At 38.5% G+C, this 17,795-nt stretch overlaps 1 protein-coding gene across 4 annotated transcripts in view; it reads left to right on the forward strand.

Annotated features, from left to right (window-relative positions):
- Positions 1 to 17,795, forward strand: part of prkcba (protein kinase C, beta a) — a 37,631-nt gene that overhangs the window by 3,749 nt on the left and 16,087 nt on the right. For 2 of the 4 annotated variants that reach the window (XM_088418686.1, XM_088418690.1), the window contains exons 3-4: positions 10,731 to 10,813; positions 14,908 to 15,022. In XM_088418686.1, coding sequence (XP_088274812.1) covers positions 10,731 to 10,813; positions 14,908 to 15,022 — 198 coding nt within the window. The remainder of the gene's footprint in view (positions 1 to 10,730; positions 10,814 to 14,907; positions 15,023 to 17,795) is intronic. The other 2 variants (XM_088418689.1, XM_088418688.1) reach the window with 1 other exon arrangement.

Genomic DNA, 17,795 nt, shown 5'->3' on the forward strand with positions numbered 1-17,795 from the left:
AATTCAAACCAGGCCTCAAGCTATTTATGCCACCCCCAGTTAAGGTTTACTGCCCAACTAATAAAACAAAGAATTACATTGTGTATAACATCCACATTGTTTAGCCTTCAGGGCTGGTTTCCTGGATGTTTTATAAGTCTCCGTATTGGAACACATCCATTTGTACCCCCGTGTTTAAGTATATCAAAGTTTAATACAATGCTCGTTAGGGCGGCTCGGTGGAAGAATGGTTAGCATGTCCGCCTCACAGTTCAGTCCGAGTTCAATTCCAGTTCCCTCCGGCCTCCTATTTGGAGTTTGCATGTTCTCCCCGTGCCCGTGTTTCCTCCCACACGCCAAAAACATGCATGGCAGGTGTATTGGACATACTAAATTGTCCTTAGGTGTGTTTGGATGCGTGAATGGTTGTTCGTCATCGGGTGCCCTGCGATTGGTCCGCAACCAGTTCAGGATGGCCCCCGCATGCTTCCCTTGCCCCACGTACACAAACACTTCTCCCCCGACGAAAAGGTGCTATGACACGTTTGAGTCGAATGGGGAAATTTCAGATTCCACAGGATTTGTTCCATGCTGAAAACGACGGATAAAATGACGTTTTGTAATAGCTTTGAAAGCACTGCACAGCGGTAACCACCGTTTGTTTTGCTCACTTGATACTGCAATAGGAATACACGTAATGGGATCCATTACAAGAATTGTATCAACAAACATTCTGAACACAGTTTTACGCAATGATTATTTGTGTGACTCTGAAGTCATTTGTGCAGTCTCCCAAATGCTTTTGTGTTGCATTTCCTGCCCGTCAGCAGATTACTAGCAATTAACCGGGCCAGTCAAAGGGTTGCTTGAGATGTTTATATTGATTGACATCTGTGTTCTTCTAATGACCGAACAGTAGATCAGCCTCGCTTGGGACAGATAATCGACAGGTACGTGTCAGAGAAATCTCAGAAAAGAAGACTAGGACAAGCCTAGCTGCTTAAACAGCAAAAAGAGTAACTCAGACCAGCCAAGATTGACTTTTCTACGCCGGCGTAGGGAAAAAAGCTTGGGCAAATGTAACTCGTGGGTCTTCCAACGCCAGTTTTCCACTTGCCCAGCCGTTCCCCCCGGCTTTTATTGAATAGAAGCATAGCAGATTACAAGACACAACAAAAGAGCCAGCCGGGCGCCACCGGCAGCTGGGCCAAGGTCCCGGCTCACACTTTCGTGCGTCAACAGTTCTATCTAAGGACAGGGTCAAGATGAACTAGGATTGCATAAATGGGTAACAATGAACTAAGAACATAATGATAACAACCTAATATATGATTCCCTTCACAGTACGTCAGTTAGAATTGATCGTGGAGGAGTAAAAATCGAATCTGATCGAATTTACTGTATCTCAGGGTTCAATGATAAATAGATTCCTGTCGTTGCTTTTGGGTAATTCATCCTGTGATATATGTTTTATTTAACACTCGTGCAGTATTTTGGCCAATACTTTGATTTTTACATCAAATGCATTTCACGTCATAGGAAAAGCATTGAAAGAAAACGCGCTGAAATTTCACCCAGATGGTGAAAAAAAGTCAAAGTTCAACATGGCAACGCCACTCAATTATACTACCAGGAGTGTGCAACGTGAGAATAATGTAAAAGAAAATGAGCCAAAAATAATCAAAACGCTGCACAAGGATTGAAGCCGTATCGGCATTTTACATCTCAGAAACATAGTTGCATAATAAGTGTGGCTAAATAAAGTAATCAGCCGGGCAACAACCACAATAATAAACATGTTGATATTGATGATGCAAATGAATATCTCTGGCGGCTATCAAAACCAAACGCTTTTTATTTGGGGTCAGCGTTGACTTTTGCATTCAGCTCTTGCAGTGATTTTCATTAAAATAAGCCGCGGAACCAACGAGGCACAGTAGCGAGGAGCTTCCAGGAGACGTTTGCGCGGCTATATCGGGATGGGAGGAGCGCCAGCACGGGAGGAATGTCAGACATGCGGTGTGGACGTGTTCTTACCTGTGTGGACGCTCGTGTGACAAAGGTGTCTCCTGTGCATTCTGGGTGTGTTTCCATACCTGTTCTGCAGGTAAAGGTACCTCTCGCTCACCCATCTTTCGTATGTTTAGGGCTGCAGCTATTGAGTATTTTTGGCATTTGAAAATATTCTACAGAAAGTTGAGTATCGAGTATTTGAAAAAAAAAAATGCTCCCACAGCACTTTTGAGTCATAATTTGTTAAAAATGATCAGTAGGAACGGCAACTGTCAGGCTGTCATCAAAAGGGTGCTGTCATTTAGCCAGCCTATATGGAGCACTTATAATGCTACGCTAATAATTTTTGCTAGCCGCTGCTACAAGAGCACCCAGGCCAACGGTAAACACCACCAACAGGTGCCACATGACAAGATCAACGCAATTAAGTTGTTTCAGGACAATGTTGTGTTTTTTGTCTTTGAAGCAACAGTTACAATAAAAAGACTAGTCGAGCTATGATGCCATGACATAAAAACTTCAAAATAAAAGTGAACCAAGGCATTTATGTCCAAATGTTATTTGGTCAATACAGGTTTATTTTGAAGTTGTCCTTCTCACCGCATTTCCGGCATGTTTTACTGACACTCTCATGGTCACTAAGGGGAGAGAAATGAAAAGGAATTCACATTTGTTTGATATTCTGTGGGAGTGTTAGCGTAAGCTTTATTGTCGCTATTCCACAGAATTTAGCAATTGGTTACTGCAATGACGCTTTTACACTGCTCCGGTTTAGTTCTGCCTGACCAGGTGCTGTTTTCCATTTTAAAATCATACCGTAGAAAATGTGGTGCAAAAGGATATTCATATTCAAGGATATTTATATTCAAGGATGACATTTAAGACAACATTCAAAGCCGTTGTTAGCAACGTGTTTGTAATTTCTAGCCATATGTCTCGAATGTTTACAAAGGCTCTTTCCCCTTTTGTTTTTTTTTTAACTGCATTTATTCGCCCGTGCCTTATACACAGAACTTAAAATTGGACTAATTACCAGCTATTGCAGTTTCACCAATTTAGATAATGAGATGGACAGTGATATATCCTCTTGGGCAGCCGCGATTGCTTTTAACAAAATAAGGCAAAGGCAGTGAATCTCAAAGTGCATTTGTTAAACTTCCATTCATGCCTTTAGGCTATATACATAAAAACGCCTCTTTTATATTCTTCTGTATTTTTCAAACGACAAGTCACACTTAAAAAAATAAATAAATAAAGAGAAAGACAGAAAGAAAACTCAGGTGAGACTTGTATATACAGTATGTGATAATTAGAGCTCGGACTCTACTCCAAAATTTCCCTAATTGTGTTGACAGCGTCAGGTGAGTTTAGACTGGATTCCGCTTGCTAAATAAAGTGACGGTAATGCACAAAATGTGTATTTCAACCGCCAAAGGGAAGTAGAAGAAGAAAAATAAATCATCTCGATGATTAATGTGTGTCATATGTTGTTAATATGATGCCGCCTTTCACGGCCAAAAACAATGTCACTCTCTCTTGCTAGCATGCTAATTTAGCATGTGGAGACCGCTTTAATCGGGAGTTACAATTTAAAAGGATTTCAACCGCTAAAGGAAGGTTGAAGAAGAAATGGAAATAGAATCTGTCATGATGACTAGTGTGACATATGTATTAGTTTGATGCCACCTCTCATGTTAACAAAAAGTGACAATCCCTCCAGCTAGCTTGCTAATTTAGCATGCAGACTCTGCCACAACAAGAATGTACCTAATTTATTTATTTTAATATAATTTTAATTTATACCTTTGGTCACTGGACAATGTGTAAGATTAAATGATTATAGATTAAAAAAAAACTACTGGACAATGGGAAATGCAGCGCCTCCTGCTGTCCGTAATGAAAAACGGTCGAAATCTTAGACTGGAAGGAAAGCGTGAAAACAAAAACAAATCCTGAAGTACTGATTTCAATTTTGAACTGCCATTTAACTAACAGTATTCTGTTGGTGTTTAAAATATTCATCCATCCATACATTTTCTATAAATATATTGTGACTAAACGTCTATATACCATCTTTTTGCGTAAATATCTGATGTTAAGACCTGCATCTCATAGTCCTGTGTGTCAATTTTTGCTGCAGCGGCTTATAGTCCATAAAGTACGGTGTATATTTTCGAAATCCCCCAAAATGTCACTTACATACTCTGAAGTGACTTAAGTTGTTTTTCTTCTTCATTATGATTTTTTTTGGTGCGACGTATACCGTGGCATGAAACACCGAATTAACCTGACACTTCAAATGCCTGATCTTTTTTTTACACTAAAATAGGCAGCAAACACAACAAATAAAAGGTAGCGTTGATGGCCTGTGTGCTAATGCCTTGACGATGGCGAATTTGCTCATGAGCGACCTGCAATGGCGCATACCACCTTTATGTTATCGTTTCCAGACGGTCCAATAAAAACGATCTTGTAGTACCGTGCAATCTTGTGCAATTTCCAATAAATGCACACCGAGGATAATTGTACATTCCCCTACGTTTGTGTAAAAGTTTCCAAGAGCCGCGAGTTGTATGATTCGTCTTCTGAATCCATAAAAAGTCTCACGGCTGACGTTCCCATTGACAAAAGCGCAACCTTGAATCGGAGGCCGCTTAATAGAATTGGCGCTGTCCAAATGTCATCCTTGAGAATCGTATACCACATCATAAGGCATATTTCTTCTTCCGAGCGGTCCAGAAATGACTTCATTGATGTTTATCTGCAATAATTCATGTCGGCGGAAGCCGATCTCCTTCATTACCTCCACCAAGGAGAAGTTTTCACAAAGCGAAGAAGACTCAGTGAATCACTGATGAGTTCTTCTCGGCGCACTTCCTGATTTGTCAGTAATAAGGGCACCATTTGAAGTCCAGATTCTCATCCATAATTATTACGCTCCCGTCAATGCAAAAAGTTAACTCGAGAAGACCGAGGAGTTGATTGTCACTCTCGCTCGGCCACTTGGCACTCGGCTGGCAGCCGCGCGTTTGCAACAGATTTGATTTGCTTTTTGGCAGTAATGACAAGAATGCTGTGCAAATCCAAAGTTCTTTTTTTTCCTAAACGCAACAATCTCAGAAGAAATGGCCTCTGTCAGAACCAACATCAATTCTGATATGTAATTGTTATTGAATGACAAAAGGCCGGGTTGACTTTTTTTACTTTTTTCATCGTTGACCGATCAGTGTTTGTAATTGTATCGTTTAAATGGATTGAACGGCAACAGGGGACCGGACTGGTCCAAATCATTGATTATCAGGTGTGTGTGACGGCACAGTTGTCGGCTTGGAAAACAGGATCGGTGTGTCGGTGCAGCGTTGGGTTGTCGGCGCGCTTCCACACGTCTTTCGATCGTTTGCGCCGCGTTTTGCTTTTGAAGAGCCAAAAAGATCGATGAGGTTCACTTCACGCTGGTTTGCATTCCGTCATCTGACTTGGATTGCTCGTCACGGAGGTCGTAACCTCACTCGAACGTTATTGCGATTGTAACCTTGACGTTTTTACAGCTTAGTAGCGCCACGGCCCTGGAACACAAACGCAGTTGCTAAAAGACAGGCAAAGAGTTCCTTTAACTCAATTTAAATTCATTAATTTTTTGAATTTAATTTTTGTAATGTTTAGGAATGGACTGTTTCCAGTTGAGCTAAGATTCTGGTATTCATGTCGACATTAATAAGGTCCGAATCAATTTGAATTCTTTACTCATTGTTATTCATTGTAAAAATCATACTTTAGTAAATTGAATATCCAAGCTTGATCTAAATGTTCATTTTGTTCTTTCGGAATTTCATTATTTTTTTAAGATTGAAATATTTTTCTTCAACCCGCTTCTACTAGTATACCGCAGCTGATTTTTTTTTTTTTCAGTCCTGTTTTAAATCCATCTACGTTGTAATACCAGCCCTGTCTTAGCTAGCGCTAAGCTAACACTAAGCTAGCTGGGAACTTCAGGTGTTCAGTCCAAAGTGCCTGACAAATGCTTAGGTTATGTAAATAAAAAAATCTATTGAACCTGAGTGCACACATGGACTTTCAAAAATTCAGTTTTGATGTTTGTTTGTTTTTAATGGTAAATTCACATCTCAATTTGAGTTACCGCCGATCTATGGCACTGCCTAATTTCCAGGATTTTAAACATAATAAAAACATAAATACGTAAACTAATACACACAAGAAAAAATATATTTCATATGCCTAATAATAATTATTTTTATATAGAACACATGTATGTATGTATACATGTTTACTGTGTGTGTATAATATATATATATATATATATATATATATATATATATATATATATATAATATTTTTTTTTTTTTCTATTTCAGTGAAATACTTTTCCAAGTAGGCTCTAATTAGAACAATTTTTTGTGGAAGGGGGAACTAAAGCAGAGAGCTGTGTCATCATTATCTGATTTAATATACTTTGAAACTAAAAATACCATCACAATAATAATAAAATGTGTGTACATAAAACTACCAGCAACAAAGAATCTTCCTGTGGTGATGCTAGTTCGAGGTTGGATCAAAAATCATTGTATTTTTTTTTTTTTTTTAACTGATAACGAAATCGAATACCTTACTGAATATACATTTCATTTTATATTCTCCTGAAATATTTACATTAGCTGCAATAATTACAGGATGTCTGCATGGGTGCCATTTTTAAATCCATTTTAAAATCTCCCATACCCGCTATGAGAATCACTCTGTGTTCTGCAGCGTACGGAGTACGGAGAACCCGTTTGCAGCTCCAGACTAATATATACATAAAAAATGAATCATCTGAAGCTCCGACGTAGCAAAAGCCACGTTAGGAGCATCAGAGCATCTCGCCGTGGCGTATTCGGTGTAAATCCGGCTTGAGTGTGAGCGCTAAGTGTCTGGGTGGGTTGAGGACTGTGAAGTGTCAGCACGCCGACTTCCTCCCGGCAGATGTCTGCAGGAATTTTTTTCCGAATGCTTTGATTTGCCGTTAACGCTGCCCGTCACTCCGAAAGGGGAGGCGTCGGTAAGCTCGACTGTCAGGCTCGGCTTGGTTGCTAGGCAACAGAGCAAAGACCTCCACGGCGGGTCACCCGGCCTGTCTTTCTCTTGCACGCCTGTGTGTGTGTGTGTGTGTGTGTTGTGTGTGAGTGTGTAAGATTTATGAGCAGAAGGCGAGAGTGTGACTTGAAGCTGCACAGTTTTGCTGGTGCACCTCTCCTCTGTTTCTGCAAAAACACAAATGAATTCTCCACCCACTCCCAACCCAGCTGTGCCCCCATCTCTTCCTGTCCACACTCGCATATTACACATAGACACACACACACACACACATTAACTTCAACTCCTCCACTCTGTCATTCTCTCACGCTCCGCGTCACGCTTCTTCTTTTCATTCAATCTCTCTCTGCATGTTTGCTTTTTGCAGCAGTGCAGATGGACACAACTCCATCTTCGCACTGTTTGACAAACACCCCAAGCTCTCGTGCCTAATATTTGGAAGACTCCTCGTTTTTCTGAGCAAAACAGGTGTCTGAAAAGCGCCGCGCGCTATTATCACGAAAAGGCAGTCTTGAATGAGCTTGGAGGGACAGATGTTGTCATTTGAATGCGAAGCAAAAAATAAAGACAATGATGACGCTTGAAACAATTATTTAATTATTATTATTATTTTTTAAAGTATGTCTTGATCAGAGTGTCACAAAAGAAAGATCTTTGCCGGAGCAGCTTGTAGAGCACCTGTTCATAATTGAGCAGTAGTGCTGAAAGAATTACTGTTGGGTTTACAGACCGAATAATGAATGAGACGGATGATTTAATTGACTTTTAAAATTGTACTGTAGAGCTTTTCCACGTTCCAAGGCCCCCAAAGAACTTTACAGTTGAACCCGAAACCTTCTGGTTGGGAGCACTCTCCGTCTAGGACTGTCATGATATAGTCTTTTGAAAATCAGTTATCCTCTCGCAGCCTCACAAATAAAAAAGTGACGTAGCAAAGATTTGTGACTGTTTTTTTTTTGTTTGTTTGTTTGTTTTTTTGTGGGGGGGAGGGTCTATTTCTCCGGGACACCCGAGTTGGTCGACTTTTTTCCCAACCCTATATCACTTTGAGCCATAACACTCCCAAAATCAATCAATCTATCTATCTATCTATCTATCTATCTATCTATCTATCTATCTATCTATCTATCTATCTATCTATCTATCTATCTATCTATCTATCTATCTATCTATCTATCTATCTATCTCTATCTGTCTGTCTGTCTGTCTGTCTGTCTGTCTGTCTGTCTGTCTGTCTGTCTGTCTCTGTCCATACATACATAACTTTTTAACCTCTTTTTTTCACACCCCTCACCAAAATAGCCAAATAATGTTTTCAACTTTCCTCTGTTGTGAAGGTATACAAACACAAAACGGCAAATAATTGGAGAATGTTCTTTTTGTGATTCATATCTTTATTATTGTAAGACATAAGGGAGCAAAAAATTAATTAAAGCTTTTTTATTAATTAGCCAATTAATCGGTTATTGGAGTTTTATTCTACCAATTGTCACATTGAGCGTTAACCTAAAAATAAAAAAATCCCCCAAAATCCAGTATAAGTTAATACTGCCTTTAAACGCCACAGCAGCGCAGTTAAAAATAATCAGTAGAGATGTGATTAAAGTGCGAACCTTTAGCTCTCCAAAATACGGCGTTAACCATTTGGGAATTGCAGTGCAGCTAGTTTGAGATGACCTCAAATAAAGGAGGTTCAAAAGTATTAGAAAACGTGGTACCCTGACTAACAATTACTTTTCGTCAGCTTGTCAGAAGTTTGATTTCCATTAACACCAGCAATGTGCGAGTTTTCATCCTTTTTCTAAAGCCGCCTTCACATTTGGCTTCTTGATGAAAATCCGACTTTATTGGATTGCAATAAGGCCGCTGGCCTGACCATTGAAAAAATGACATTTTAATTTGTACAGTGCTTCCTTTTTATAGCTGCATGAATGGTCATTGCGCAATTGACTTGATGGCAAGTCACCGGAATAAACGCCGCGTTCGTTGTTTATTAATCACATTGAGTAGATTCCATGGTAGCAAAGGATTAAAGCTATTTAGACCTCATTTATACAACAAGTGCAGCCCTGATTTGGAGAAGTCGTCCTCCGGTCGAAGCGGTTGTGCACATAAACGCTCATGCACACAAGAGCGCTGTTGATTTTTGGCCGTAAATCCCTTAGAAACTACTGCCAGTTTCCCTCGTGAAAGGTAACGACTGTGTGAATAATTAACGTTAAACCAAAACATCATGTCACCTTTAATGTGATGTTGCCGTCGCCGCGGTTTTTATTGCTCATTTTTATCAGTGTTCATAATGTGAAGCCGACACATCAAATAGTTTATGGCTGATGATGCTGTCGCAGACTATTTCTGTAAATGAAATGAAATGTGCTGTCAAGACGTTAAAACTAATGAGAGATGAATTAAAAGGTGTAATTAATCGATTGAATATGGTGTTTTTAGGGAAGGGACGAGATACAAATTCCACGAGACGAGATATCACGAGATTGAGTCCACGAGAACGAGATTTGACGAGATTTTTGCAACATTTTCAACATAAAAATAATTGCTCATATGAACTTTCCAATTTCAAAATGATATATTTTTTATTGAGCATGCTGCAATAAACTAACGTTTTTTATTTTATATATTTATATATTTATATAGTTTTATATATATATATATTTTATTTTTTTTAGTTTACCATTAATATAATTATTGGTAAGCCTTGAAGCCTCGTTTATATACTGCATGTTTAATAAAAGGGCAATAAATAGACAATGTGTGACCAAACATGATGAATAATCGTGATTAATAATCATGATTTCAATATTGACCAAAATAATCGTGATTATTATTATTATCATTTTGGCCATAATTGTGCAGCCCTACTTTACTTATAGTTCTTGTTCGCTTTTTATGGCATTTTATTCTAGTTTTTTCAGATTTTCAAACGGTCTTTGTCTCATCAGTGTTTTTCCTCAATTGGAAAAGCAAAATTTTGCGTATTTCTCATATGTGCGCTTTCTCCTTTTCAATTAATGGCGGTTTACAAACAACGGTTAGGTGCATACCGCCATCTACTGTACAGGAGTGTAGACTCAAGCCTATCCATCAGCCTAGTTGCCCTGCATTGCGCATTTGGCTCAATAAGCCGTAAAGTGAAAAGGAAATGAATGAGAAATCTCGTGACGTTTGATCTCGCGAGATCTCGTTTCGTCCAGATTCCGGTCAGCTACTTCCTTTATACTTCGACACCCTCAACTTCTGCAAAAAAATTGAGATTTTTGCAAGCTTTCATTCCCATCCATCCAAATGATCACTATTACGAGCGTATGCTGTCTTCAACGTGTTTGTGCTCATCCGGGAGCAGAAATCCCCCGGTCAAATTAAACCACCAGGTGCCGAGCTCGTTTGATAAAAGCGACATTTCCTGTTCCAGCTTTTATGTTTGCTGATTTCAACGTGTTTCTCCATGCTGCGATTGAATAAAAGGATAACTAAAAATAGCACTCCGCGGGAAGGCAAGCTGGGACTGCCGAAAAACGGGAGGCCTATTGTGAAATGACTAATGGCGCATAATTGACATATTGATTCTTTTTTTTTTTTTTTTAAATATTGGATTGCAAGTAATATTTTCCTTCTCTCTTCTGTATTCACAGTTTGCTGTTTTGTGGTCCACAAACGCTGTCATGAATTTGTCACTTTTTCCTGTCCGGGCGCCGACAAGGGACCCGCCTCCGACGTAAGTCAATCAAATGCGAATTAAAGCCGCATTTACGTGCACATTTTGATAAATGCAGCACTACTTTGACTAATGAACGGCCTTCTTTCGCAGTTTTAAGTTTATACATGCAGAAAAAAAGTAAGATAGTATGATTTAAAAACATGACTTTTTGTTTTTAATTGTAGAAATACTTTCTATAGGCCACTTACAGCTGAGTAATATACAGAAACAATTTTTAATATATCGAATGAAGCGTTCTGGAGAAATTGAGCGTTTTGTGTCAATGAAAAATGGCATTTTTAGGGAACACCTTTTTTTGAATTAAACCAGTATAACTTCATGATTGAAAATTAGGATCGATCGCATAACTTGGGGTCCGCTGTGCATTCATAAGCAGCCCCGCAGGTAATACGGAAAATTTGCTATTCATAAGTTAATTATATTACAGATTATAAATATGAAAATGTATGTGAAATGCTACCAAGCCAAGAGTGCAATGCAGAAACAATTTAGAAAAATCGGATGAAGTATTCTGGCAAAATGGAGGTTTTGGTGTGGGTGAAATATGACATTTTTGGAGATCGAACAACATCTTTTAAAATCGAGTAACTTCTTTCATTTCGTCGTCTACTCCAGTTGGCTGATTTCAATTCCAAAATTTCAACATGACAACGTGTCTGAATTCAGCTCGTCACATTGCCAATGCCGGACATAATAGTGAGCAAGAAGAGTCACGGTCACACTTCCAGGTCATTTATTGCACAGGATGAATATTCAACACTGGTACCACGTGCAGCTCAAATCCAGTTCCTGATGATGTCACTTGCCAGGCACCGCCCCTCATTTTTACCTCCCACACATGAATACTACAGTAGGAAACGTGATTACCAATATTTTCCGCACTATAAGGAGCACCTAAAGCCTTTTTTTTTTTTTTTTTTTTTTAAAGCTGATGGTGCGCCTTATAATCAGGTGCGCCTTATATATGGATCAATATTGAGCTTGGGATTCGTAGATGGGGAATGAAGTGATAAAGTAAGCTTTACCTCTTTCTTTTGTGTGTTTACAGTTGAACAAGGTTGCTCATATCTGAGTTATTATGCTATTGAGAGTTTAGAATTATTATTTGAGTTATTGTTATTACTTTTAGTGTTACTATGTTGTGATTGAAAAAGTTTTAAAATATGTCATAAATTGAGGGTGCGCCTTATAATCCGGTGTGCCTTATATATGGAAAAAGTTTTAAAATATTTCAATAATTGAGGGTGCGCCTTATAATCCGGTGCGCCTTATAGTGTGGAAAATACGGTATGTAAAGCCAGTTTATTCGGTCATTGTCTTTTATTATTCGTTATGTTCTTGTTCACGTGATTGGTAAATACATTCGCTGGGGGAGGGGTGTCAAAACTGCGGTCCGGGGGCCATTTGTGGCCCTACGTCCATTTTAAGCAGCCGGTGACATATACTGAAATTTTGTCCTAACTTAGACAATATTTAACTAACTAAGATAATATTTCTTTTGTAACACTGCAGTGAATAAAGGTAATGAATATTTTCAAGTGAATGCTTTATTTAAGGTCAGTTTATGACTGATTGTTGCTGGGGGGGTTTTTTTTTCTAAATGCAGAGATATTTGGCTGCGATCCCATGGAGCAGCAGATATTTTTTGGCGGCTTATGATTTGTCTGACAATTTCAAATCTTGTAAAATCCTTCATATTGACCTCATATAAGGCTATTCACGGTAATTGCAGAAAAAAACCTAATACATCGAATGAACAATACACATTTACTTGATTGATTTTGGTGTGCATGATAAATTAAAAAAAAAAAAAAAATCAAAGTGGCCCTCGCGTCCTTTGATTTTTCTGGGCGTGGCCATGGGAGGAAAAAGTTTCGACATCCCTTCGGAGAAAATGAATTTGGTCCAACTGCATCCACCTCTGCAACGCAAGGTAGAATTCTACCCGTTTTCAGCTTGATTAGCAGGGGACCTTTTCCACTTGACCTATTATGTCACATCAAATCAAGGTAGCTGCTGGTAGCTCATTGCAAGCTGCCGCAGCGCCACGCAGTAAAATAGATGACCACTTGCTCATTCATCATGCTAGCGTCACTTCTTCCTTTCCTTCTCTCCCGTTTAATGGTTTTCATCTCCGGGTGATTAAAACATCAGTAGTCAGATTTACACGTACAAAGTCAGAGTCACGCTGGCAATGAAAATATTAAATGTCAAATGATTCCCGTTATTCATGATAACAAAGCCAAACTTCAATTATACGTTTGCAGCCACACACACACACACACACACACACACACACACACACACAAAACATGTTTTGTTATCATAATGTGGATCGAGAAGTCAGTCCGAGGAAATGCAGAACAATTTGACTTAGTGCAAAATATTTATTGGCAAAATTGCAGCCGATCAAGAATATTTAGTGGCAGTCAAAAGTTTGGAAACACCTTGAAATTCAACACATCAACTAATGGAATCTATGAAGTCTGGAAAACTCACAAGACCTCATAAATTTGACTAATAAAATAAGATACAACGCGCATCTCGGCAACACATTTGCATATTTTGAAGAATCCTAAATAAACCATATTGTTTTTTGACATGAATACCATGTTTAACTTCTTTAAATTATTCCTTGTGTGTACAGATTCGGTACAGATTTACAATGTACTGTCCAAACTCAAAAATCAGTTGATTTTAATTAGGCAAGAGAACCATAATTTTCATGTTTAACATTCCATTTGAAAAAAAAAAAAACGAATTTGAATTTAAACAGATTATACTATATCTTCCAACGTCTCCAAGAACCTTTGTTCATTCAATCCTGAAGGCATATTTTTAAGTTTTTGAGTCCAAACATTCATTTTCAGGTACTTATTTATTTATTTTTTATATATGGTCATTTTTTTTCATGTTTGGCTTAAGTATGGCCTAAATATGCTGGCACTTAAGTGCTAATGCAATCTATAACTTTGATTCCTAAAATAATCAATGACCGTATTTTCCACATTATAAGGCGCACTGGATTATGAGACGCATAGAATAGAAGCTGCTGTTGTGGCTGGGGTTGCGTTAACCATCCACTAGATGGAGCTTCGCTAAAGGGAACGCCAACAAAACAATCAGATAAATCACTCAAAGACATTATGATAATGATTCTGAACAGGAATAAAGATGATTTGTGGAAAGGACTATCTGAAGAATGGGGGGGGGGGGGGGTAACCTCCTGATTACATTAAAAGACTGTTTGGATCAGTTTAAAAGAAAGTTTAAAAGACTATAATTATGATTCAATTAAATATTCTAGATTTCTATAGGCCACTTTCTGGATTCATTTTTTAAAATGGCGCTTTCTTTTACAGAAACCTGTGCCTTGTCCCCATATAAATTGCTTAAAAATTGGAGCATATATAGCATATCAAAATTTCAAAGCAATGTGGTATAAAAAAAATTAAATATCATTAACTGAAATACAGGGGTAAAAATGGAAGAATTTACATGGTGATTATTAAGTTAGTTTATTCATTTAATTACGAAGGTAATTAATACTTTTCATATATTACAGGACATTTTTAGAGTCTCCTTTAGCCCAACACTTAAAAAAAAAAAACAGGAACAAATCTAAATAAGTGCCAGGGATGGATAGATCGTTTGGACCCTTAAAACCAAAAGACCCAAAATGGGATCGAATGAGTTTCTTCCCCTTCCTGCTACATTTGCCGTAGCAAACACATTCTCCTCGGCCGTCATGATTCAAATTCAAACGTTCCGGCCTCAGGCTCCGTCCAAATGAAACGTTCACATCAACGTCCTGAGTGAGATCACGTTCAAGATTATTAACGCAATTAGCCGTCTCGGCGCCGGCCTGCCCGTGGTTTACGCACACAAACCCGCCGCTCGTTTCCTGTCGACTTGTTGACTCCAAATCACATTTAAACGCCGTCTAAAGGGAAAAGGTGCCGCCTGGCTGCTTCAAGTTAATGGGCCAATCGCCCGAGTGCGCACGCACTAACACAATCACGCGTTGGTCACTTTCGAGCTTCATCCGGTTGTGACGTTTCACTCTAAACTGCTTGTGTTGTGTGTCTTAGCAGGATCCTCGCAGTAAACACAAATTTAAGGTGCACACGTACTCCAGTCCCACCTTCTGTGACCACTGCGGCTCGCTCCTCTACGGCCTCATACACCAGGGCATGAAATGCGACCGTACGTATGCCAACACATATACAATTTGTCTGTGCGTGTGTGTTTGTTTGAAGCCGCCAAGCTTCACTTCTTGTCCTCATTTCACAGGTTTATGGAGTCTCAACTTCAATTTATTTAGCCCTGCAGGTTGTACTATGAAAGGCCCTCCATTGACAGTGCGTTAGTATTATCAAAAGCTGCAAACAGTAATCCTCTTTGGTTCATTTTTGCCCGCACGGTCCCCTTGATTAGTTCAGCAAAATCAATTCTGCAAATTCTTTTTGATGTATTTGTGGGAAGTGAAGAAAATTGCTGGGTTTTTACTTCCGCTGTTTTTGCTGAGTCACTTGTTAGTACGGCCTAAAACACTGGTTCTCAAACTTTTTTCAAATGTTTTGTTCGGCCGATTACCCCTTACTAAATTTGGAGAAAAACAAAAAACTTCATCTGAGTTTTGAAGAAAAAAAACATTTGCTGTGGGATCGCTAGCTGCGTTTTATTCAGTCGCCCCAGAAGATAGATCGTGTAACATCATATTTGAATCCTGCTGTGCCAGACGGAAAATTGCCTCACTAACGACAATGCGCATCCATGTACAACTTATAAAAAGCATTCACCATTTTACGGAGTCCCTATAGCTCGATGTAGTAAGTTGCTCCTTGCGTCAGTTCATTTGCTCTCAGTTTGAAAAGAAAAATGTGCTGTTCCTCTCACTGCACAACAAAAATCACTAAATTAGATTTGCTGATACTTGCAGCTCCATGTGCTAATATTGCCAGCTAAATATTAAATAAATAAGTACGTGGTTTTAAGCACAAAAATTGTAATATCAGAAATTTGGCCACGAGGTGGCAAACCAAGACAAGCAATGGATCCATATGTAAAGACGGGCTTTGCATACGTGTTTTTTTTTTTTTTTTTCGAGCAGTACCGCTGTGGTCACTTTGCAATAATGAAATACTAATTTATTTTTTCACTCTTTTTTTGAACATTTGATTGTAAAGTTCACAAACTTGGTGTATCCCTGTGGCCATCAGTTTAACGCGGTGTGCGGTTGCAAGAAAACAAACAAACAAACAAACACAATATCATGGATCCGGCAAAGCTTTGAGTCAGATAGTTTGAGTCAACTTATTTTTGAAGTTGACACACCCATCTTGGTCAACTTTTTTCACCCCAGCCCTACTAAGCAGTGGATGTTCCGTTAGCTCACCACTGACAGGCGACTTTTTTTTGCCAACAAGCAATGAACCAGCAAAAATATTGTGCTGACAAAATGACGGACGGACGAATAAAGTTTAGTTTGGCTAAAAAAAAAAAAAACGGTCGACGCATGAAGGGCGCCCAAAGCACCGACGAATGTGAATAGACTTGCAAAAATGTGTAATGTGTTGCCCTATAAATCCTAACAAAATAAATACACATAACATTTATTAATAAGGGGGTCACTATAACTCTATCAATGATTCAAGTTCCAATTAATTTGCTCTTTATTTGAAAGGAAACATGTTCCTGTCACACCATTAAAACACTAAATTAGATTGCTAGTACCTGCAGAAACACAGTTAAAATCCCACATGCAGGGTTTATGAAATCTCTCATACCCTTTGAAGTATCCTCACATACCCGCAGGTATAATTGTACCCCCATTTGCGAACTGCTTGCCGAAATCAACCATTTTTGTTCTACACTGCCATCACTTCAGAGGTGCACTCCCTTGTCTTTGTGCAACTCTTTGGCCCTTTATAAAGCTCATCTTGATTAGCTAAATGGGCTCCTGTGTATTATTGTAGACTGTACGGTAGAATGTCACTTGAGGGACAAAAGCTTCTGGGGATTTTTATGTCAGAGTGCTCTGACATCTAGTGGACAATTTGAAACATCACGGCTGACTAGAAATACGAGCCAAAGAATGGGGATCCATGCAGTAACTCGTCCTACTCATTATTAGGATAATTGGTGGTGCTAAAGTACAATATTATAGACAAACATTTTTTTTTAAGTGGTTGAATTCCAAAAATTAAATTATACATATTCATTATTTCTTTTGTTTGATGATAATAGCTTAGGGCTAATGAGAATTTTCTTGAATGACCGCATCAACAAAAGACATTATTTCATTGGACACAATCCATTTTTTTTTACTACAGAAATTAATTTGACCTCTGAGTAAAAATATAATGTGAATTGGAATTATTTACTCTTTTACCTAAAACCTAACAAGTCTTCCATGATGCTCAAGGGCGGGTTTTGTCACAGACATTTTTAAATGTGAGTTTTTAAAGGGGGAGTTAAATTAAAAAAAAATGCTTCTATGCAGCCCTACTAGTGTAAAAACAGCGTTCGGAGTAATATTTTGTTTGTGGAATATGAAACAAGCAAATGAATCCACCTGTTTTTATTCACCTCAACAGGCGGCCATTTTGCTCATTTGTTGTCAACTGAAAATCACATTACAGCTGCAAAGGCATCAACTAATCACGGCTCATCTTGTGAATAAATGACCAAATTTGAAAAACAGGTGCGCTGTTATCATTACCTGAGCAATAGTAATAAACCCAACAAAAAATATTTGATTTGAATCAACAATAAATCCTGTGGAAAATATTCAACAATAATGTATGCGGATTTTAAGTGAGTTTTAAAGTGAACTTAACATTAATAGCTTGCGCATCACTTGCGCTTAAATGTCACAATTAACTCATTCATACCCAAATATGTATTTTTACGTATCTTTCATTGGTCTGGGCGTTCGATTCACTGATTTCTACAACCGTCAATGGGGGTGAATGAA

This window comes from Hippichthys cyanospilos, chromosome 7 (assembly GCF_059441005.1).
Source record: "Hippichthys cyanospilos isolate Australia breed blue-spotted pipefish chromosome 7, RoL_Hcya_1.0, whole genome shotgun sequence".
In the NCBI taxonomy this organism is placed as follows: domain Eukaryota; kingdom Metazoa; phylum Chordata; class Actinopteri; order Syngnathiformes; family Syngnathidae; genus Hippichthys; species Hippichthys cyanospilos.